This window comes from Oratosquilla oratoria, chromosome 24, assembly GCF_046742065.1.
Source record: "Oratosquilla oratoria isolate Oo_2021 chromosome 24, ASM4674206v1, whole genome shotgun sequence".
Classification (NCBI taxonomy): Eukaryota; Metazoa; Arthropoda; class Malacostraca; order Stomatopoda; family Squillidae; genus Oratosquilla; species Oratosquilla oratoria.
In genome coordinates, this window is record NC_134800.1 from 50,192,928 (window position 1) to 50,216,606 (window position 23,679).

General features: G+C 39.6%; 2 protein-coding genes across 4 annotated transcripts; both read left to right on the forward strand.

Moving 5' to 3' along the window:
- The first annotated feature begins 2,165 nt into the window (after window positions 1–2,165).
- LOC143038624 (uncharacterized) lies at window positions 2,166–23,015 on the forward strand. The gene is made up of 5 exons (XM_076208090.1): window positions 2,166–2,182; window positions 8,918–9,293; window positions 10,602–10,808; window positions 12,461–12,621; window positions 21,362–23,015. Exons 2-5 carry the CDS (start codon window positions 9,071–9,073, stop codon window positions 21,575–21,577), a joined length of 807 nt encoding a protein of 268 aa, XP_076064205.1. The 5' UTR covers window positions 2,166–2,182; window positions 8,918–9,070; the 3' UTR covers window positions 21,578–23,015.
- Window positions 2,224–8,924, forward strand: LOC143038623 (uncharacterized). Of its 3 annotated transcripts, none has more exons than XM_076208089.1 (2): window positions 2,224–2,278; window positions 5,480–8,924. In XM_076208089.1, exon 2 carries the CDS (start codon window positions 5,555–5,557, stop codon window positions 8,822–8,824), a length of 3,270 nt encoding a protein of 1,089 aa, XP_076064204.1. In that variant the 5' UTR covers window positions 2,224–2,278; window positions 5,480–5,554; the 3' UTR covers window positions 8,825–8,924. The 3 variants fall into 3 exon arrangements, with proteins under 3 accessions (XP_076064204.1, XP_076064201.1, XP_076064203.1); XM_076208086.1 differs by having other exon boundaries at window positions 2,256–2,382; XM_076208088.1 differs by lacking the exon at window positions 2,224–2,278 and adding an exon at window positions 2,473–2,558.
- Window positions 23,016–23,679: the final 664 nt, after the last annotated feature.

Below are 23,679 nucleotides of genomic sequence, written 5' to 3' on the forward strand. Positions count from 1 at the left end.
TACAAAGCCACCAAACTATTGGCCTCTGCATCAGTGCATTGTCACTTTGATTACGGTTGTTGTTCGTTGTATCTCAGCATCTAAAACACAAACTATAAGTTTGCCAAAACAAACTTATCAGGGTCATGCTAAAATTAAATCCTAGAACACATCTTGATGTATCCCATTTAAGTCGTCTTCACTGGTTTAAAGAGGAAAACAGAGTGGATTTTTGAACTGCCTGTCACATGCACAAAAATGCACATGGTGAGGCATCTAAAAACCTCAAAAAAATCTAGTCCACAACACTCGTTTCAGTGGGGCCTCTGTTGTATTGCCTCATTTTATTCTATTTTATTTATTTATTTATTTATTTGTTTATCTATTTATTTATTCATGGGGGGGGGGGTGGCAGAAGTTCCTTCAAGTTCACAGCTTTACTTTTATGGAACAAGCTTGAGGTATCCATCCAAAATATATGTCATTCAAAGTATCTTGTAGGAAAATTATCTTAGATGCTTACTTTTCCAGCAGCCATAGCAATTATATTCATACTTTAGCAAATATATTTATGCTTAGTAATGTTATCACTGTTCACTGTTCAATATGTATATGGATGGGGTGGTGTGGGAGGTAAATGCAAATGTAATAGGCAGGGGATTGGAGAAAAAAAAATGAGAAAAGTGGGAGGTGAACTAGTTGTTGTTTACTGACGACACTGCGTTTGTTGCAGGGTCAGAGGAAGGGCTAAGAGAGTTTGTGGCGGATTTTGGGAAGGTATGCGAGAGGAGAAAGTTGAAGGTAAATGTGGGTAAAAGAAAGGTCATGAGATATACAAGGGGAGAAGGTGGCAGCAATTTCAAAGTAAGTCTTAAAGGAGAGAGGCTGGAGAAAGTGGATGGATTTACGTATTTTGGGTCGCATGTGGCACGAAAGGGAGGAGTGGAGATGGAGGTAAATTGTAGACTGAGAGGAGCAAATAAAGTACCTAGTGGGGATTTAAAAGTGTTATGAGAAATATGTATTTGGAAATGAATGGAAAGAGGAGATTGTATGAAGGAGTGATTGTGCCGACAGCACTGTATAGGGGCAGAGACATAGAACTTAAGAGAGGAAGAGTTTAATTGTGTACGAGATGAAATATCTGAGAAATATGGTAAATGTGACAAGATTAGAGTAAGAAACGAGGAGGTGAGGAGGAGAGCGAGGGGTGGAAAAAGAGATGGGACATAGGGTTGATGAGAGAACAATGGGATGGCTTGGAGACACGGAAAGAATAAGTGATGAAAGTTTAGCAAAAGAAGTGTGGAAGCCAGAGGTGGATGAATGAACATGAGGTGACGACCGAGGATGAGATGGGTGGATGGGGTGAAAGGCGCGTTGATCAAGAGGTGGTTGTCTGCTGAGCAAGGAAGGGAGAAGACAGGAGATAGGGATGAGTGGAGAATGGCTACGTGTAGATGACAATGTGATAAAAGGGAGTGGGTGGAGGAGGGAGGCTAGGTAATGGTTATGTGTAAATGATATTTTGACACAGCTCGGAGGGATTTCTCCCCCCCTTTTTTTTATGAGGGGACAGAGTGGGGGGGGGGTCGCTGATTAAGGGAAGAGGCCTTACTATGGATGTGCTGTGTCTTGCTGCATTGCCTCTGACCCAGGGCAGTGGGCGAGATACAGGGATGACTCGTCATCCATTAGGAGCCAAGATGAGAGAGAGGAAAGGCTGGCCGATGGGAGTGGAATGGGCGGAGATGAAATGGGTGGGGGTGGGTATATTCCTTTTGATGTTGGTTACCTCCCATGTATTACAGTATTATTTCCTACTTATATTTTTGTTATCTTATACCTTCAAGGACCTTAATGGAAATAAGCCCCTTATATTGGTCTTTTTTTTAGTTATCCCTAGTATTTACCTGTGACTCAGTCTATATACCTTACATTTGTTGATTAATTCATTTGTACTGGTCATTGCATTGGATTGCATGCAAAATTATTGTATACTGAGACAAAGCTATCTGTTTCTCTACCTAATACTTAGCGAAACAACTTTTTAAATAAATGTGTTTAGCACATTTCTAGCGCATTTTATACTTCAACGTTATTTCAACCAGCGAGAAGTATCGTTGTACACTAGCAGAAATGTTTTAAAATCTAAAACACGTCAGAGAAGAGGAGTGTGTACATATTAAGGTGTACTTAAAAGGTATGTAAATGTATTAGCTATTTGTATCGTGGAGTCTGAACTATGCGAATCATCACTCCCTATATCAAATTATGCCGAAGTGAAATCAGCATCGATGTAAATTTCCATAGATCGATATCAGTGAACTTTAGTTTTCTGTGATAATCGTATATTCATAAGAATGTCACATATGCTTTAAAGCTGTTAAATCAATACTGAAGGTATGCCAGATATCGAAATAGAAGTAATTTTCATAAATGTAAATGGCAAACGTGTGTAGTGGTCTTTTCATTTGTGACCAGTGCTGGCAAGACTCGAGTAATTGTTTATCCCGCCGTAACTTATGTACCGATGACTTGCCTGAGTGCTTATTATCGAGTGAATAGTAGGGAAATTAGTAGGTGGATTCCTGTGTAGTTTTCAGCTTTAAAGACCCTGACAATCGAAAAAACCTAGTGTCTGATATATTCGTCGTTATGAGAGTTACAGTGACTTGTTTTTTCTTCAAGCAGGAATTAATCCTAATACTGAACAATCATCATATCCTCTAGTGAAGAAATTCCTTGTACTTACTGTGATGACTTGCTCATTGAACTTTTCATACATTGATTACAGAAAATGCTTTGAATATAATTTTTTCAATTTGTAGGAGTGGCAGTATTCTGTTTGATTTTAGGTTTAGTACATACATATACCAAGGCTCTTTCTCCCTATAGGTTTAGTAAAAAATAAGGATGATTAAGGGTGTGTTTTGTAGTGACAAATGTTTTACTTTTTTCTTTGTTGTTTAAATTTAGACAGCAAATATGTTCAGAGATGGGATCTGTTCAAGTTACATGGAAACACATATTTCACATTTTTCTTTTTAGCTTTTGAAAGATTATGATTTATTTTTTATAGAATGGGTAGGTTAGGAGCTATTGGACAATGTAAGTTTTATTTTGATATTTTCCAGAAGTGCACACTTATGCGATATGACATTAGAAAATTAAATATTAAATTTGTAAATTATAGTACATCAACGTAAAATACTTTTTCCTTGGCGGAAATCAGTAACACATAAAAGATACTAAAAGCAAATACATTACCGAGTGAAGCTACAGTTGTAGGATCAAGATGCCATGTTGTCTGTCTATTCCCGCTAAAAGCAAATACACTACCAAATGGAGCTGTGACCTTAGGATCTGGAATACACCCTCAATATTTCCCTCAATACCTCACATGGTAAATATTTTAAAAACCGTCATGGGGCTGAGATTCATGCATTTCTTAGCTACGCAACTCCTGTACACCCCACAGTACGATCAGGATTTAAAACTGGCTGTCAACGTTCCTTACAATAATGACCCTGATGACCTATAGAATTACATGTATTGCATTACTAAATGCAGGAAAGTTTATTTAGGTGGGGTTAGGTTTGGCTAGAATAGACGAATTGGTATTTTTTAGAAGTGCGCACCTATGCGGTATAGCATTTGAAAATTAAATATTAATTTTGTAAATTATAATACATCAATATAATAAATATTTTTCTTGACAGAAATCAATATTAGAAAACATTGCTAAAACCTATACAAAAACAAAATGAAGTCGCTTTGACTCCTTTAAATGCCATCTTTGTTGTGATAGATTCAGAGGTCAGAGAAGACGACGATGACTCTGATGACTTCTAACATTACAGGTACCGCATTATTAAAAGCAGGTCAGGTTAGGTTAGAATAGATGAATTTATTGGCTGAGAGCGGTGACATCACGGCAATGGAGCCGACTGATTGGCCAAGAATGCTGATGTCACAGCAACGGAGACAGTTGATTGGCCATGAGTGAAGCAAGCTCACCCTAAGGACCGAGCCTCCCGAAGGGCAGGGCTCAAAGTGAGCAGGCCAAGCACCGATGGCGAAGCTGGCATTTGTTAAAGTACGATAAATTCTTCTTTAACCTAACCTAATGTACCTACTCAATGTAACCTGCATTTTGTAAGTGCGCACCTGTAATTCTAGAGGTCATTAGGTTATTGTTGTCATCTCCAACCTCTAAATCTATTAAAACAAAGATGGTGTCTAAAGGAATTGACACAACTTAGTTCATTTCTGCATTGGTTTTAGCAACGTTTTCTGATATTAATTTCCACCAAGGATAATATCTGTGACATTGATGTATTATAATTTATAAAATTAATATTATATTTTCTAATGCTATACCGCAAAGGTCTTCTAAAAAAAAATACACAAAGATGGTGTTTCAAGCATGGTTCCATTCGTAAATGTGTCACTTTTAGCAACCTCTTTTAGGTTATTGATGTTCACCAAGAAGAACGTATTTCATGGATGTATTATAATTTACAAAATTGATATTTAGTTTTCTAATGCAATATTGTATAGGTGTACACTTCTGAAAATTTACCTTTATTTTAACTATCTATGTTTCCCTTCTTCTGGAATTTTACCCTGGCATGTTCAGTACTTCCCAAGTGAAAATTATGTCTCCACAATATCCTCTGGTTTTTGTGATCAGTTATTTTTAAGGATTTGATTGTGTTTACCTTGGATGAAATTGAAAGACTTGGGTACAATTTTGGAATCTATTTTACATCTTTCTCTCTCTCTCTCTCTCTCTTTTTTTTTTTCTTCAAGTTGTGTATGAAAGATTCTAAATTTGGGTTCTTTTGCAAGTGCATTTTTCACTTTTTTCATTTATGCATTTGAAAGGTCTATTTTTTCAATGTTATTGAAGAAACTAAGTTTCATATTAGATATCAATCTTTCAAAGATGGTAGACCCAATGCTTTTAGTTTTTCCTTATATGGTTTATCTGCCAGGGTGGAGACCGGTTTTGTTGCTGCCTTTTCTATTCTGTGTATTTACCTAATTGTAGTATACAGGAATGGACCAATGCTCCTTTGGGTCCCATCTCCAGTTCTCTCTTCCTTCCTTTTTTCCATACCTAGCCTTAAATTCATGTACAGTTCCATCTTGATCTATATCCTTGATTTGAAATTAGTACAGGTGTATGTATGTGCACTCTGAAGTATTGCTTGCTAACAGACCAAGTTTTTTCATTAACCAATTTCTTTGCTGAAAGGGGTGTTAGTTATCCACTTTTATAGTCTTCAGTAGTCCTTACATCTCCCCCAAAATCTTATTTTTATATGTGTTGGGTGAAAAGTCTTCCTATATCAACAATACAAGATCTTCCTCTTTTCATATTACACTATGTACTTATAAACCAAATTGTTTATATAGCTGTTATTGCTTCATATACTGTAGATAGTTTACCTTTGTCTCAATAATATTGATTATTAAAAGTTTATTTTTTCAGATTCAAAGGTGTTCCTTGTCCTGCTTGAGGTTTGAAAGTGGTGATTTGTAATTACAAGGAAAGAGAATCACCACAATGACTGGCACTGGTAAAGCACACAACATAGATGCTAAGGCAAGGACAGATGATATAAAAATTCAAGAAGATGTTGACTTCTCTCAGATGTACCTGTCAGATCATGTCTTCCAAGGGCTTCAGCAGGCAAGGTACATCAGGCCCAGCCCCATCCAGTTGCGTGCCATCCCTATTGGAAGATGTGGGCTAGATCTTCTGGTGCAAGCCAAGAGTGGCACTGGGAAGACTCTCGTATTTACAATTTTGGCCCTAGAAAGTGTAAACACATCATCTAGTGCTTGCCAGGTCCTTATCATTGCACCTACACGAGAAATTGCAGTTCAGATTACTCAAGTCATCAATGAAGTTGGGCTTTGTATGGCACAGTTAAGGGTTCACACTTTTATAGGAGGAATGCCTTTGTCACTTGATGTTGCAAAGTTGCAGAATTGCCATATTGCGGTAGGTACTCCCGGAAGAGTGAAACAGCTCGTAACTTTGGGCCATCTTAAGCTTGATAATATCAGATTATTTGTATTGGATGAGGCGGATCAGCTTTTCAATGGTCAATTTTTGGAGATAATGGAAGACTTTAAAGAGGCCTTACCAAACAGTAAACAGGTTGTGGCAGCAAGTGCAACTTTTACAGAAGAAGTAGCCAGTACGATAAAGGAGATCATGCGCTCACCGACTGAAGTTCGTCTTGGTAAAGATGCCCCATCACTTCTGGGTGTAGATCAGTTCATCAGGTTAGTTCCTTACCATCATCAACAGCATCAAATCCAAAAGAAGAAGCTTGAAGTACTCCTGAAACTCTTGTCCAGCATATCCTTCAACCAGTGCCTTGTGTTTACCAATTCACAACTTCGTGCTGAGTCTATTAGCAGTGAGCTTGAAGCTCACGGTTGGCCTGTTATGTACCTCGCTGGCTCGCAGCCGCAAAAAGAACGCCTTAAAGCCCTTAACTCCCTTTGCTCATATAAGTGCCGCATTTTGGTCTCCACAGACCTTTCCGCACGTGGCATAGATTCTGAACATGTTAACTTGGTAATCAATATGGATGTTGCACGAGATGCTGCCACATATCTTCATCGAGTTGGCCGTGCAGGCAGATTTGGTTCTCATGGCCAGGCAATAACTTTGGCAGCAGAAGGAGAAGACTGGGAGGCCATGAGAGCAATAGTAGCCTTTGGTGGGGTTACCATCAATATTGTAGATGGGAAGTGGAAAATACATAGTAAGGATGATTTGAAAAAATGTGAAAAATTGCAACCATTATCTAATGACCAGCTTGAATGTTGGCTTGAGAAGCAGAATGCCTACAGAAAATCGAATCTAGAGACCAAAGATAAAGAATCTAATAATGCAAAACAAAAGGAAGGCTGTAAAAATGGAAAGAAGGCAATAACTGGAGGGGAAAAGGGAATCTGTAGTGGAAATGAAAAATATGATTCGATTAAAAATGGAGAGGTAGAGGCGAAAGGTGAAATATCAAGGAACAAGAAAAAGGCAACAAATAAAGTTGAAGGAAAAAGTCTATCTGGTGTAAGTAATACAGAACTGAAGCAGGCATTTTCTGAAACTAGTACAGAAAGTGAAAATAAACTTGGAAAAGGGAAGCAAGAGGAAACAAAAGATTTGCAAAAGAATGTGGAAGAAGAAGCAGTCAAGAAGAAGAGGGCAAATGGGAAGAACTTAGCTGTAAAAAATAATGGCGATTCTGTCAAGAAAATGCCCTGTAAAGAGAATGGGACAAACAAAACAGATGACCCCGTAACTGTTAATAATAGATGTACAGACATTCCAAGTGTACCCTGCAAAGGTGAACAAAAGAACAAAAGCTCTAGTAAAGAGATCAAAAGGGTTAAAGAGATAAATGAATCTCAAATGAAAGAAAATATTGAAAAGAAATGCAGTGGACATAATACGGGAAAACTCTGTGGTAATTCAAATCATTTAGGTAATTTCCCTGTAGAGAAACCGATAACCAGATCAGATGCCTATAAGAAGCTTGACTTGGATTGTGATACCAATTCAGATTGTAGCAAAGGTAATATCTCTTTTAAAGCACTTCTTCAAACTTTGGATGACACTGTTGAACCAAATTCTGTTTCCTTTGATGAGTTAAAGCACACTGTTGCAGAAAAGTACAAGTTAATGAGTAGTGAAATGGAGGCTTTAACTGAATTTGAAATCCCCAGTCTAGGACAAAATGATGATAGCCCTATGCATCTCAGGGCTCTGCGATTGTTGCTTGATGATGTCAAGTCAAGGCAGTCACTTGAGGAAACCAAAAAGAATTATAGTCCAGATTGTGATTTAGAGAATAAACAAGAACTTAGTGATTCTGAGGTCTCAAGCACCTCAGAATACGAGGAATCCTGTATTGAAGAAGACAGCGCATCATTATTCACTAAAACCGCCTCAGATTGTAGTTCTCTTGATAGTTCTAGTGATGAATTGTACACTGAGGATATAAGAAAGCAAAGCAGGGGCAAGAAGAACAAGAAATGTAAGAGGAGAAGTTATAGAGAGGAAAATGTGCAATCCCCTGATGTCGATTCTGATTCGGTGCTGGACGAAAATGTTGAAAATAGTACCTTCTGGCACGGCTACTTCCATGGATATGTTGTTGGTGCTAGCTCTGGTTTCAATGTTGGCTCCCTGGGATGGATGGGTCCCCAGCTTCGTGTTAGAGTGTATCCTGAAGGCTTTCCTGTGAAGTATCAAAGTGGCTATGGTAGAGGATTTTATGATGGCTTTCACACCACTCATAACTTCGCTTCAAAGTGTCATCAGCGCAAAGAACAGTGCCAGCAATATTTCGAAGTCGGTGAATATTATAGAAAGGGAATAAGAAATGGTTATGATCATAGTTTTGAAGCTGGATATTACCTAGGTGTCCAGGAAGTGTTTATGTATGAATTTGGTATTTACCAAAACAAATTGTATTGCCAATATCCAGAGCCATGCCTTCATGAAGAAAGACAGCTACCAGTTCACCTGGCTGAAAGCTATGAAGAGGGTTATTGGATAGGATATATTGAAGGTTTGGAAAAAGGATACTGGCATGGGATGATGGAGACCTTGCATCAAAATGGCAGGGAAACTAACAAATTCACGTTCATGTCCTTCCATCCTTTAATAGGACAAGTTTGTCAGTCCACATATTACAGTGCCACTGGTGCCTCCAGCAATTCCAAACTCTGTGATATGGATAGTTACGTTCGTCACATGGCAGCTTCTAGTATGAAAGCTGCAGCATCTGTGTGGAAGACCAATTTTCAGTAAAGCTTTGAAAATTATTTGCATCCCCAAGAATTTAGATTTATCTTCAGTAGTAGAAGAACTACAAGAAATGCAACTAGTTTTATTTTCTTTCAGACTTTGCTTGTAGGGTGCTCCAGTATATAGAAAGTGTTGTATTCAGTGAAACTTACGTGTACGAGTGTTCACCTTCAAAGGTAACATACTTTACCTGTTATATGAATTGTGAATATTATATACTCCTAAACTGTGATACTGATTAGTGAGAGAATGCCCAAAAGGATCCTTGTAAATGAGCCAGTGGGAGATTCTAAAGCGAGAAAAACTTCAGCTTCAGTAGAAGGTGAATGTTCAGATGAGAGTGATACTTTTCAAAGTCCATACTTCCTTGCTAACAAACCTCAGCCCAAGAGGAAACAGGATAACCTCTTCTCTAGACTACCAGATACTTTCTACAATCAACCATGCCTTTCCCTTGCCACAGCACTTCTTGGTGAGTGAAACTCTTTCTGTTTTTTTAATACATATCATTTGGTTTAGACTTTAGACCAATTAAAGTCGGTTATTTATTTCATAAGATTTACAGTTTACACAGAATGTACATTTTTCACTTTTTCTAACCCATCTGGGGAACATCACACAGTTGCCAACAACACAACATGTACTCTATAAGGGATTTATTGGGAAACCCCATTACAGCCATAGCATTCCTCAGGGAGATGGGACTGCATGGCCAATCTAGGAAATGACATCATCATCATTATACCTCTCATAAGAGAGATAGCCAAGTCAAAGGCATGCAATCACTCCCATCCACCACCCTTGTTTCCTTCTAACCTTAGCTCCTTATGGAGTTAAGATGGCAGAGTTGGAAGCAAATCATAAAATAGAGAGGTCATAGGAAGTGGACAGTTTTAAGTGTATGGGTCACATGTGACAAGAAATGGAAGAGTGGGGTACAAGGTAAACTAGAGATTGAGAGAAGCAAGTGAATATCTTGGGGGATTGAAAAGTGCTATGGGAAATAGACATGTGGAAATGGATGCAACAAATTGATTATATGAAGGGGTGACTGTGTGGGACGGAGAATTGGAATTTAGGAGGGGCAGAAAGAAGTTTAAATGACTGAGATGAAATGTCCGAGAAATATGGTGGGGTTACAAGGTTGGATAGAGTGAGAAATGAGGAGGTGAGGAGTAGGGCGTGGGCAGAAAAGGAACTGGCAGGTAGGCTGATGAAAGAATATTGGAATGCTTTGGACACATGGAAAGAATGAGTGAAGAAAGATTAGCACAAGAGGTGTGGGAAGCAGAAGTGGATGGAGTGAAGTTGACGGGATGACCACAAATGAGATATAAGGATGGTGTGAAAAGGCTTTTGAGCAAGGATAGGAAAAGACAGGGGACAGATATGAGTGGAGAATGGTTGTGTATGGATGATTTTTTTTCGTGCAGCCTGAAGGGATTTCTCCCAGTGTTCTCTTTCGGACAAGGAGTCAGGGTGCTGTGTCTTGCTGCATTGCTTCTGACCCAGGTAGTGGTTAGGGGATAGGGGTGACTCCTCATCCATGTTGAGCTAAGATAAGGGGGAAACAGTTTGTAGTGAACAGGAGTAGGTGTGTGCCTTGACTGACTACCTACATTATTATAGGTCTCTTGGTTTACTGTATATCTGTCAGAGCTGGAGTATGAAAATGTCTTTCCACAACATTGGCCATCAACTGACTGTGTGTGGGTTTGTGTATATGCATATATACTCAGTGTTTTGGTTATATACTTATTATTCATTTATTTATTTTCAGGAAAGATAGTTGTTCATGAAGTGGGAGGTGTGAGGTTGTCTGGAAGGATTGTAGAGGTAGAGTGTTACCTTGGTGGACCTGATGTAGCTTCACACAGTTACGGTGGGAAGAAAACGCAACGTAACGAACCCATGTACATGGCTCCAGGAACAGCTTATGTTTATCACATTTATGGAATGTACTTCTGCTTTAATATCTCTAGTTTGGGTAAGATGACTTAGGAACCATAAAGATAAGTCTCTCTCTCATGTAGGCACCTCTTGACAATAAGAATACTGATAAGGCAGCTCAAAAGTTGGTATCTACCAATTTGGATGCCTCCACACTGCCAGTAAAAGATTATTACCCAGTTCTTTTGTCAGCAATACTTAAGCATGTAACAAGGGTGCTGGGAATAACTCAACAAATTAAATAAATAGAAATAATCAAATACCATGTACATGTGTGGGTGTTTTTACCTCAGTATAATTATCTACCTATATACAAAGGGCTTCTTCCCTTTTATAAGGGAAATAGCCAAGTCAAAGACACGTACACACTCCCTCTTATTGTAGCTCCTCGTAGATGAAGGGTCATCCCTATTCCCTGTCCACTGTCTGGATCAGAAACAGTGCAGCAAGACACAGCACATCCACATTGGGGCCTCTTCACTTATGTGCCCCCCCACTCCCGATCCCTTCATGCTGAAAATAAAGATGGGGAGAAATACCTTTGGGCTATGTCGAAATATCATCCATACACAACCATTCTCCACTTACACCTGTCTACTGTCTACTCCTTTCACTGCTCAATAGATATTCTCCTCCTGCTCAAGTCCCTTACACCCCATATCTCATTCTCAGTTTTCCCCTGAAGTTCACTCCATCCACCTCTGCTTTCCATACCTCCTGTGCTAATCTTTCTTAACTTATTCTTTCCACATGTCCAAGTCATCTCTGTAATCTTTCATCAGCCCTGTCTGCCAGCTCTCTTTCCACTCCATCCCTGATCCTTGCCTCCTCATTTCTCACTCTATCCATCCTTGTAACCCCCATATTTCTCAGACATATTTAAACTCCTTTTTGCCTCTTTTTCTCATGGTCTGAACATAACTAATGTTTTGAGATGACACATGACGTACCTCTTGCTGAGGCAGAGGGCAACTCATATGCAGAGGAAAATTCATGACTTTTGCAAGCCACATCCTCTTTTTGCAAGGAACCCCTACCAACAGCGAACCATCCAGCTGTTTTCTTATCGAGTCCTCTTCAGAACTGCCAAAAAGCGTCTTTGACAGTGAGGTGTGAAATCTAATGATTTACATTGTACAGTGACAATGATGCCACTCTCCATTTTTAAATTTATATAAGTATTCAACCTGTAATAGTGCAAAACAACTGTGTTCATGTGTTTCAAATGTGCTTAAAGTCATCTCAAGTCTTCTTTAAGCTTCCAAGCCCTTCTACATTAAAGAGCAATGGATGTTTTGCAGCAAAACATTGGGTGGCTGGATTGGCAAGTGCCAGGGTATGTCCACATGCCAGTGGGTTATGCACACTGCATCTTTGGGGGATCCAACCTTGTTATGGATGTGCTGTCTTGCTGTATTGCTTCTGACCTGGGCAGTGGGTGTGAGATACAGATGGCTATTCATCCACTATGAGCTATGATGAAAGGGAAACAAATGGGTGATGGATAGGAGTGGTATGGGGAGGTTTGAGTGTATGTCATGGCTGGCTACCTCCCCTGTAAGGGTGAAGAAGCCTTTGTTATATGGACATATTTTACAGGTACTGTTTTAATTTTTTCCCCTTTATTCTTTATATTGCTCCATTTTATCTGAACTTGGGTACATTGATATGTATTTATTTTTTTTCTAGAGAAGGGAGCTTGTGTATTAATTAGAGCCTTGGAACCACTGGAGAATATAGGCTTAATGATCGAAAAGCGAAATGTACGGAGAAAGAGTCTTAAGCCACTTAAGCCTCAAGAACTTTGCAATGGACCTTCTAAGTTGTGCCAGGCCTTAGGAATTGATAAGGTAAGTATTTGTGTTGGCCCAGAAGTTTACTATTATTCGTTTCAAATTGTTTGGTTTCATTCACGTTTCAAAAGGTGTATTTGTGTTGGTTTACGTAGGTAATTTTTGAAAGTTAAATTACAAATGCTCACTGTTCCTGGAAAGTGGTATGTAAGTGAAAAGTATGAACATTAAGCCTTGCTGTGCTATCAGGGCAAACATGACCTCAGGTCGTGATGTGGCAGTGTCCTTATTGTGGGACCATCCTCCAATCCCAAAAGTTGGGAGCCAACCAGCCACAACATATCCCTGTCACCAGCTCTCACACAGGTGCCACAGATCTCTGGGAGCAGCTTTGGTTACTTGGGTGAATACCACAACCCTTTTTACAACAAAGTACCTTTCCAATTTTCTGCACTGAGGGATAATGATTCTCTGGCAAACATCCCTCTTCTCCTGCTATTAGCTAAAAATGCAGAGAATAATCTTGGGCTCACAAAATACACATGTCCAACATGCTCCAAACCCATTGCCTCAAGGTGACAGACGAAAGGGCTCATTTCATTGCAATTTGTGCAAAAAATGAGCCTACCTCTCTTGCACAACACTTGCTGACATAAAACAATACACAAACACCTGGACCTGTTCTTTTGCCCACCCATGACTCCACTCCTACCAATCCAACCCCAGCCTGAACCCTTACCCACACCACCACCCTTCTTCCCAAATGCTCCTCTTCTTCTTTCTGACCCAGATCCTAATTCTTCCCCACCAGTACCCCAACCCTGTACAGCAACCTACAACACATTCAGAATACACAACATCAACATCTTGCAACATAACATTGATGGCATCAACACAAAAACAGCATGAATTCGAACACTTCCTTAAACAACACAACATACAGGTTGACATCATAAAGAAACAAAACTACGTTGCTTACAAAAACACACACATTTAATAATTTTACTACCATCAGACATGACCAGACTGACGGCAACAATAGTGAACTCATCACCCTGACCCACCTGTCCATCTGCTTCATGGACACAAGGGCTACTACCAAAACCCTCCTCCTTACTGCAGACAACACCATTGAATCCCAATCAATCCAAATCCAAACAGGTAACATATCCACAATGACAATAGTTAACATGTACACCCCCCACACACACACACACACACTATCATTCTCCACAGTTCCAAACACCTTTAAGCCTAACTTTAACCAAATTACCACCATCTCTAACCTTATCCTGGGTGGTGACTTCAATGCCAAGTCCTACAGTGTCAACAACCCCGACATGGAAAGAGGGTTTGATCTACAAACATGACTCACTGATCATCATTAATAACACCCATAATCACACACATATCCTCATCAAGCCCTCTACACCCCCTCCTCTCAGGACATCACCTTCTGTTCGCCCTACTTAACCCCAACAACATAATGGAAAGTGGCCTGAAGCCTCAAATCAGACCAGCTTCTTACTTTTTTAATATATATATATATAAGGGAGGTAGCCAAAAAAACAAAGGCATAAAAACCATTCCCACCCATTCCATCCCTATCACACTCCACTCCCCTCCACCCTCTTCCCTCCCCCCTCTTCCCTCCCTCTAATCTTGGCACCTCTTGGATAACGGGTGATCCCTGCATCTTGTCAGAAGCAGTGTCGCAAGACAAAATACATGAAAAAAAACACACTATATTGGCAAACATTTGTCAACACACTTGATCACAAAACACTCCAGAAAACTGTACAAGACAAACAGAATTACTCACACAGCAATAACCACAAAAAAGTTAACTTACCCTAAGACAAAAAGCAAACACACTCATAATCATTTTGCACAGACAAGTCATCTTGCCCCTACAGCCACACTTCCCACTAATTGGGCAGCACAACACTAATACATACCATGCCTCTATATCAACAACCCTCTCATACCACACACACACACCCAAGATTCTTGGCATAACATATGATACATCCATGTAATTCAAATAATACATCACAAACATAAGGATTAAATGCACACTTAGACTTAAGAACATAAGAATAAAGGAAACTTCAAGAGACTATAAGGCCTACACTAGACAGTTCCATGCCCATTACCACCTATCATCCCCATCCATAAAGTTCTAACCTTTTCTTAAAACAACCAATAGTTTCAGCGCTCACTACATTGTTACCGAGTCTATTCCATTCAGTGACCACTCAATTGGTAAACCAGTTATTAACTATTTCCTTCTGAAATCTAAATTTGCCCAATTTAAATCCATTACTGTGAGTCCTGTCCTGTTGTCTTAATATCATGACCTTGTTTTTATTACCCTTAGTAAACCTTTGATCCACTTGAACACCTCTATTAGATCACCCTGCAGAGTGTAAGTTAAGGTGCCTAAGCCTGCCCTCGTAAGGTAAATTTCTGAGCCCATTTATCATCTAATTAGCTTAACCTCTTCAATACGAGTCAAATTATCACCCGCAGCATCAGATGCCTAATGTGCAATGCATCCCACTACTTGCATTATGAAATATAAAGTCATTACTGTATTACTCGTTCTTTTACACTAAGTAATAATAAATACAGAAAATGTGATCAAACTAATTCAGAATTCAGGGGTCACTCAGCTACAACTACAAAATAAATATAATCAAGGCGCTGACACCAGCATCCTTGTATACCCACTTGCACTTGATGACACGTACGTAGGTTTCATCATGTTGAAGAGATTAAATCAATTGTAGGAACAACATTTAGACAAAACAAATACTACAGTATACAAACAATGTATACACTCGGTGATGAATTATGCGAGCCCCACGTGGACCCCTAATCTCATCAAGACATGCCACAACACCCCTCAGACAATACAAAACAAAGCCCTAAAGACAATGACAGGCTGCACAAATACAACACCTGCAGACCATTTACACCATGAAACAAAAGTCCTCAAAGATCATCTTGACATGAGAGGCACACAAAAATGTGCCGCAGCCTCCACAAACACAGCACATCCACTATACTACATAGCAGAACACACACATACACACACACCAAGAAACAGCAAAAAACACCCAAATACCTACATCATGTACAACTACTCTCATCTCTTCCTCCACAAAAATCAGACACCAGCCTCCAGAAGCATATCTGTAATCATCATACAAGAATTCACTCCATCAATAAACTGAAAGACAATATATTGCTGCATGCTAGACCCCAGATATCCTTCTGACTTCTCTCCCCCAAAAAGAATAGTCCAATTTGCCAGACTGCGCAGCAGCAACCATCCAGCCCTTCTAACCTACCAGAAGAGGCTGGATGACAGCATTGCAGACAACTATCCAGGATATAACACTTCACCCCATACTTTACAACACATTATGGAAAATTGCATTGTACACAATCATGCATGCCAAAAACACTGTTCTATAAAGGATTTGTGGGAAAACTCCGTTCCAACCATGGCATTCCCCAGGGAGATGGGACTGCCTGTCTAGTATGTCGAGGAAACAACATGACCTCATGGGTTGACACCATTAATTTGGATGTATGACAACCATTTTTAATATAATAAGCATTTTGGTAAACCCTATTAGTACTATAACCACTCATAGTAAGGAAATAATGATAATTGTTGGCTTGAGTTTCACTTTTTGGAAACCTGCAGAGGTGTAGGTAGGTTCTAAGGATGGGAGGCAGAGGTGATTCTCTGATATCCGTCTTGCAGGACCATTGCAAACAGGAACCAATTGCCCCTAGTAAAAGAATTACTTAATACATTATAAGTTAACAGTAAACCTTGTGAAAGTTACATAAGGACTCCATCCATAGTGGCAGTAAATGAATTGTTTACAGTTAGCACCCAAAGTGATGGGGCCATATGTTTTTTGCTTCACAATGAAGTTAGGCTCATGGGAAAAGAAGAGAAAACATACACACTATGTAGTGGTAAATAGGATTATGATAGGAAGAGTCAAGGATGTACATGTGCTAAGGGGAGAGGATGGGGGAATATCAGATCATTTTTTTGGTGGAAGGTAAGTTGAGAGTGGAGGATAGATGGAGGAAGAGGAGAGGGACAAAGGGTAGGGAGGTGCTTAGAATGAACTCTTTAAATGAAGAGGAAAAAGAGAAGGAGTACAAGAGGAAGCTGAAGGAGGAGTGGGAGGGAGTGAAGGATAGAGTAGAGCTAGGTGTGGAGGAGGAATGGGGATGGTTCAAGGAGGGAGTCACAAAATGTGCAAAGATGGTGTGTGGAACAAGAAGGACAGGAGGAAATAGAAGAAAGGGTAGTGAATGGTGGGATGAGGAAACAGAAGGTTGTAGAAGAGAAGAAACGAGCTTTCACAGATTGGTTACAAAATAGGACGAGGGAGTCATATGAGAGGTACAAAGAAAAGAAAAGAGAAGTAAAGCAAAAGGTAAAGGAGGCAAAGAGGAGAGCAGATGTGAAATGGGGTAAGAGTATGACAGAAAATTTTGAAAGTAATAAAAAGATGTTGTGGAAAGAAATTAAGAGAGGAAGAGGAGGCGAATCAAGTAGAGAAGAAAAGGTGCAGATGGAGAGATGATAATGGAAGAGATGGCAGTAAGGGGAAGATGGGCAGAATATTTTAGGGAGTTGCTAAATGTGAAGGAGGATAGGGAGGGAAAGATAGCTGCAGTGGGAATGCTAAGAAAATGAGATTGATGAGTGAGGAAAATTGAGGAGAAATAAGGAAGGATGAAGTGAAGACAGTTCTTTGCAATTAAAGTCGCCCATCATAACTATTCTTCCTCCATCTTCCATTATCTTATTTAATGTTATTCTTGTGTCTTCTAACATACTTTTATGTTCACTCTCATCCCACAAGGCTGTTTTTGGGGGCACGTAGTTTATTACAAAATTTCTGCTCTTCTTATCTCTGTCTTCTACTTCTATCATAATCATCTCTACTCTGTTCTTTCCATATGTGACACTCTTCACATTTATATCCTTCTTAGTCAGGAACATAACTCCACCCTCTTGTTTTATCTCTGTTTCTAATCCAATAATTAAATGCATTGTGTCCTATGCTGTTGGGTGGTAGTGGACCTTTTGATTTTGTCTCTACAATTCCCATTATGTCCGGTTCTTTTTCCTTCAGATACTCGTTCAGTTCATTCAGTCCTGTTATTAATCCATCTATATTTGTGTAGGACACTCTTAACTTTCTGTTAATTCCATTGTATTTTCTGTTTCTTTTTTGTTTCTCTCTGTTATGGTCCATTTCCTCACTTTCATATTCACTACTCTCCAATAGAATTCTTTTTCTGACTCCGTTCTGTTCTTGTTTTTTCTTTAGCTTCTTGCCTTTTAATTTTTTCTTCCTCTCTTTCCTCTTTATTCATTTCTCTTTTTATCCATACCTTTTTATATTGTTCACTTGCTGCTAGTTTCCCTGTTTTTGCTAAGATATTCCCCTTCCCTATAAATACATTAAGGTACTTCCTTGATGTTGAGATCCATGTAGATTTTCCTTTTTCTTCGGAACTCCAATTCTCGCCGTCCATCCGGCGAAAGTGTGTGTATTTACCTAGTTGTATTTTACGGGAAGGGAAGCTATGCTCGTGGTGTCCCGTCTTCATATCTCATTTTATCTAAACTATTTTTAAATTCATGTATTGTTTTTGCACACACCACTTTCTCATCTAACTTGTTCCAACTGTCTATTACTCTGTGAGGAAAGCTGTTCTTTTTCAGATCTCTTCTATAGCTGTCTTTCTTGATTTTCTTTCCGTGTCCTCTTGTATTTCTATCATCCCATTTGATCAGATTCTCTCTATCAATAATTTCTATGCCTTTCATGATTCTGTAAATAGCTATCAAATCTCCTCTCTCTTCTTTGCTCTAGTGTCTGTAGTTCAAGTTTTGCTAGTCTCTCTTCATATGATAGTTTTGAGAGTGTTTGTGCCAATTTTGTAATTGCTCTTTGTATTCTTTCAAGTTTTTTTTATACATTTTTTTGTACTTGGTGACCATAGACTAGTAAAGAAAGTGAAGAAAGACGAGTAAAAAGAGGTGGCAGGAGTGAACATAGGTGGTTGACCTAGGATGAGATGCATGAATGGAGTAAAAGAGGCTTTGGGAAAGAAGGGAATGTCTGTTGAGGAAGGATGAGAGAGGACAGAAGATGGGTGAATGGAGAATGGTTGTATATGGATGATGCTCAGACGCATGAGGTGGAATGGGCAGGGGATGTGGGGTGAGGGAGTTCGTGTTGAGAAATAATTTGACTCAGCCTGGAGGGATTTCTCCCCGTCTTCTCCTTTTCTGCATGAGGGGATGGAGAGGGGGGTTGCCAATTTAATGAAGTGGCCTTGCTGTGGATGTGCTGTGTCTTGTGACTCTGCTTCTGACCCAGGGCAGCGGGCGAGATGCAGGGATGACCTGTCATCCAGGAGGTGCCAAGATAAGAGGGAGGGAAGAGGGTGGAGGGGAGTGGAGTGTGATAAGGATGGAATGGGTGGGAGTGGTTTTTATACCTTTTATGTTTTTTTTTTGGCTGCCTCCTTTATGAGGGAAAAAAAAACTTTGGTATATGTGTATGTATGAGAAATAGGCATTTGGGAAAGGATGCTAAGAGGAGATTGTATGAAGGAGTGATTGTACCAACCGCATTGTATGGGCAAAAGCATGGAACATAAGAGAGGAGTTTGAATGTGTTTGAGATAAAATACCTGAGAAGTATGGTAGGGGTTACTAGGCTGGATAGAGTGAGAAACAAGGTGGTGAGGAGGAGAGTAGGGCAGGAAAGCAAGTTGGGAGATAAGGTTAATGAAAGAGTGTTGGGATGGTTTGGACATATGGAAAGAATGAGTGAAGAAAAATAAGTAAAAGAGCTGTGGAAGGAGTGAACATGAGGTGACCAAGGATGAGATGGATGGATGGGGTAAAAGGGGCTTTGGGAAAGAGGGGAATGACTGTTGAGGAAGGAAGGGAGAAGACAAGATAGGGGTCATTGAAGAATGGTTATGTATGGATGATGCTGTGATGCATGGAAGAGAGTGGGTAGGGGATGGGGAGTGTGTAAATGTGAATGGTATTTTGATGCAACTTGAAGGGATTTCTCCCCATCCTCTTTTTCTGTATGAGGGGATGAAGAGGGGGGGAGGTTACCGATTAAATGAAGTGGCCTTCCTGTGGTTGTGCTCTGTCTTGCTACATTGCTTCTGACTCAGGGCAGTAGGCAAGATGTAAGGATGACCCATCATCCAGGAGAAGCCAAGATAAGAGGGAGGAAGGGTGGTGAATGGGAGTCGAGTATGTGGAGACGGAATGGGTGGGAGTGGATTTTGTGCCTCTGTTTTCTGGCTACCTCCCTTGTAAGGGGAAAAACCATTGGTATATGTGTGTGTGTATGTATATATATATATGTGTACAAGAAAATGACAGTGATGAATGAGGAAAATGGAGGAGAAATAAGAAAAGATGAGGTGAATCCAGTTATTAAAATGATGAGAGCAGGTAAGGCACTTGGGTTAGATCGGTGTCATGCAGAGTGTTTCAAAAAGGGAGGCATAGTGATGGTGGACTGGCTGGTGAGGTTGTTTAATGTTTGTGTAAAAGAGGATAGAGTGCTTGAGGACTGGAGGGGTGCCTGTATAGTTCTACTTTACAAGGGAAAGGGGGAAAATTGTTAGTAGTAGTTTGAGGGATCAGTATGTTGAGTGTATTTGGGAAGGCATATGGGAGAGTTTTGATTAAGAGGATTAGGAGAGGAACACAGGTTAATTGGTAAAGAACAGTGTGGGTTTGGGACAGGTAGTGGTTGTGTGGATCAGATTTTTGTGGTAAGGCAGATATGTGAGAAAGCTGTAGGAAAAGGTAAGGATGTTTTTTGTCTTTGTGGATTTGGAAAAGGCTTATAACAGGGTAGACCGGAAGCCACTATTGCCACCCTTTTGGTCCTCATTTATGAATATGGCAACACACTTCTTTTAGTTACAATCTTCTGTCTAGGAGAATGTAAATGTAATAATCTTCTGTATCTTTCTTCCATTAATTCAATTGTACATAATGCTCTCTCTCAGGGGTTCTTCAAATTAATCCCCTGAGAACATGTATACAAGATCCTATGTGAGCTTTGTAGTGACAATGATTTCCTTATGTCCAAACCATCCCAATACTCTTTCATCAACCCTATCTCCCAACTCCCTTTCCACCCCCATTCTCCTCCTCACCTCCTCATTTCTCACTCTATCCAGCCTAGTAACCCCTACCATACCTCTCAGGCATTTCATCTCAAACACATTTAAACTCTTCCTCTCGTATGTTCCTTCTTTCTACCCCATACAGTTGTCAGCATAATCACCCCCTCATACAATTTCCTCTTAGCATCCATTCCCAAATGTCTATTTCTTGTTACACTTTCTAATCCCCCAAGGCATTTACTTGCTTCTCTCAATCTACACTCTACCTCTACCTCCACTCCCTTTCCTGCCACATTCACCCCAAGTATCAAAAGCTATCCATTTCTTCCAGTTTCCCTTAATACTCGCTTCCAATATCTGCCATCCTCTACCCTTGTACATCTCCTCACCTTACTTTTACTACATTTATCTTCAACTTCCTTCTTTTGCACACCTTGCCAAACTCTCACTAACTTCCTTAATCCCTTCTCTGATCCTGCTACAAGCACAGTGTCATCAGCAAACAACAACTGACTTATCTTGTTAGTAATAATTGAAACAATATGAATAACTCCATTTTCATCTGATATTTCAGGAGAGTTGCAACAAGATCTACATGCCAGACAGTTTAACATTTTGGTTGGAGAACAGTTCTTCCATTCCAAAGGAAAATATTGTGATATCAAAACGCATTGGCATTGAGTCATCTGGTGAAGAGTGGGCCAACAAACCTCTGAGGTTCTATGTGAAAGATAGTTTGTGTGTCAGTGTGAAGGACAAGAAAGCAGAAGCTGCCATGGGGAGCACTTGAAGCTTTGGAGATACTTCTGGAGAAGTAGAGGACCTGCAGTATTAAATGTAAATTTCATAGGAAAACTAACACTCAAGAAGCTCAATTCTTTGGAATGGTTAACTTTAATGTGACATCACACAGTTGTTACAAAGTTGTGATTTAGAAAATCAGTTCAGTTATAATTTTTCTATGACTGTTCTCAAGAAAAAATAAAAAATGGTGCAGTTCAAGTTCAGTATTTGATGGCATACCCCACTGCAAAAAGTTGTGTAGTTATCTGCATTCTCTGACGAGGGGTGAGTGTGGCACTTCTCTGCTTGTAAAATTCCCCCAGTCGCCATATGACAGCATGCAATAACACTGCTGCACCCAGCATTGCTCCATAAGCTACTTCTCAGGATGGGTAACATATATTATAACATTCCAACCACCCCTTCACTGGATTTCCATTGATCATGGTATTCAAGTGATAGAGTGGTAAGGCAGTTCACCAGACTTAACCCAGTTGAAAATGCTTGGTCATACATGAAATGGAAGCTTGATTTCAGTGAGAAGACAGATTGAATTGCTCAAGAAACTGGGTACATTATTTTGATGGCAATTACTTCAAGAAGTTGTCTGATTCTATGTCAAAATGGCTCCAGATGGTGATTGACAATAAATGGTAGATGACCTAATAGTATTGGGGGGCTGGGTACAGTAAAAGTAGGCAAGTTGCACAACTTTTTGTGGGATTTGTAGATGTATGCCTCTTTTCTTCTTCCTATATAGCCCCTGGATCATAATGGATCCAGTAGACTTACGTTACTCGGGTACTAACCATTGTAGACTACTGGTACATTTACTTTGCCCAATACCTATTTCTTAGGTTTTATAGGTGTTACTATCTGTGTCATACATTATCATATATTTTATTTTTACATTGAAGGATATTTTAGTTTTTGAAAGACACTTAAAACTGTTGTGATATCGTAAGTACAGTAATGTGTACCAAGATTCCAAGACATGGTCATGATCAGTCACAGTTTTATGCATTTGGTGTTTTCCACAGAACGGGCATCTTTGTAAAATGAATATCAATCATAACGTTTTCTCTGACATACTGTAGTGACCTAGCCAGCACCCAACTCTTTAAAAATTAGACACTAACCATTTCTAAGCATGTATATGTGTCATACTAGCATTATACCTTGTTTTTACATAGGTCATTTAGTCTTTGAAAGAAGCCTGAAATAAGGGTGATTTGGTGAGAAATGATGACTTGTCATCAATTTGTGGCTCAGGAGTATCACTGCCATCTACTGCTGTGCACTAAAAACTCCTAGTCATGTTCACAATTGGTTGTAATTTTATGTACTTGGTGTTTTTCACAATATGGGCATCTTGGTACAATAAATATGAATATTTTTTGTGGTATAATGTGTAGCTACACATTTGAATAAATGTTGAAAGCTTGTATACACTTCTTTTTTTCATGACAATATCCTGCTGAAAGGGGGGAGGTTATATGCCATGCAGAGGGTGAGGTATTCCTGTTCATTATAAATCATAATTTTGAAGACTTGCAGTCCTCATCTCCTGCCCAAGAAGAGGATACAAAGATCTTGAGGTAGGATTCAGAAGCTGGCTGAAGGAAAACTAACAGTTGTCTCAGGGAGTAAGGGTTTCCTACTTGTTATGAATCCCATTTTGAGGTCTTGCAGCCTTCTCCACCCTGTCTCCTGCCCTAGAAGAGGGTGGCAAGACGTTGAACTGTAATTTGGAAACAGGCTAAAAGACGAACAACTGGTGCCTTGCAACTAATCAAGCGCCCCAGGGTTTGACTCCCATGTGAAAGCCAATGCCAGGATTGAGGAAGTGATTGAGACGGACTGTATACATTCAATCACTGTAAAACTGCTCTACCAGTAACTTAATTTTTTCCAAATGACAATGATTGTCCGATGGCATTGAGCTTGAATTTGGGTGCAGGACCCCCTTAACCTCTTCAATACGAGTCAAATTCTTGCGCACAGCATCAGATACCTAATGTATGATGTGTCACACTACTTGCATTATGAAATATAAAGTCACTGCTATATTACCCATTCTTTCACTCTAAGTAATAATACATATACCAA

Excerpts from the sequence above, each read along its gene's own strand:
- LOC143038623 (XM_076208089.1), top strand. The coding sequence starts at position 5,555 with ATGACTGGCACTGGTAAAGCACACAACATAGATGCTAAGGCAAGGACA.
- LOC143038624 (XM_076208090.1), top strand. The coding sequence starts at position 9,071 with ATGCCCAAAAGGATCCTTGTAAATGAGCCAGTGGGAGATTCTAAAGCG. Across the intron at positions 10,809-12,460 it reads CTTTAATATCTCTAGTTTGG|AGAAGGGAGCTTGTGTATTA; the intron begins GTAAGATGACTT and ends TTTTTTTTCTAG. Across the intron at positions 12,622-21,361 it reads AGGCCTTAGGAATTGATAAG|GAGAGTTGCAACAAGATCTA; the intron begins GTAAGTATTTGT and ends CTGATATTTCAG.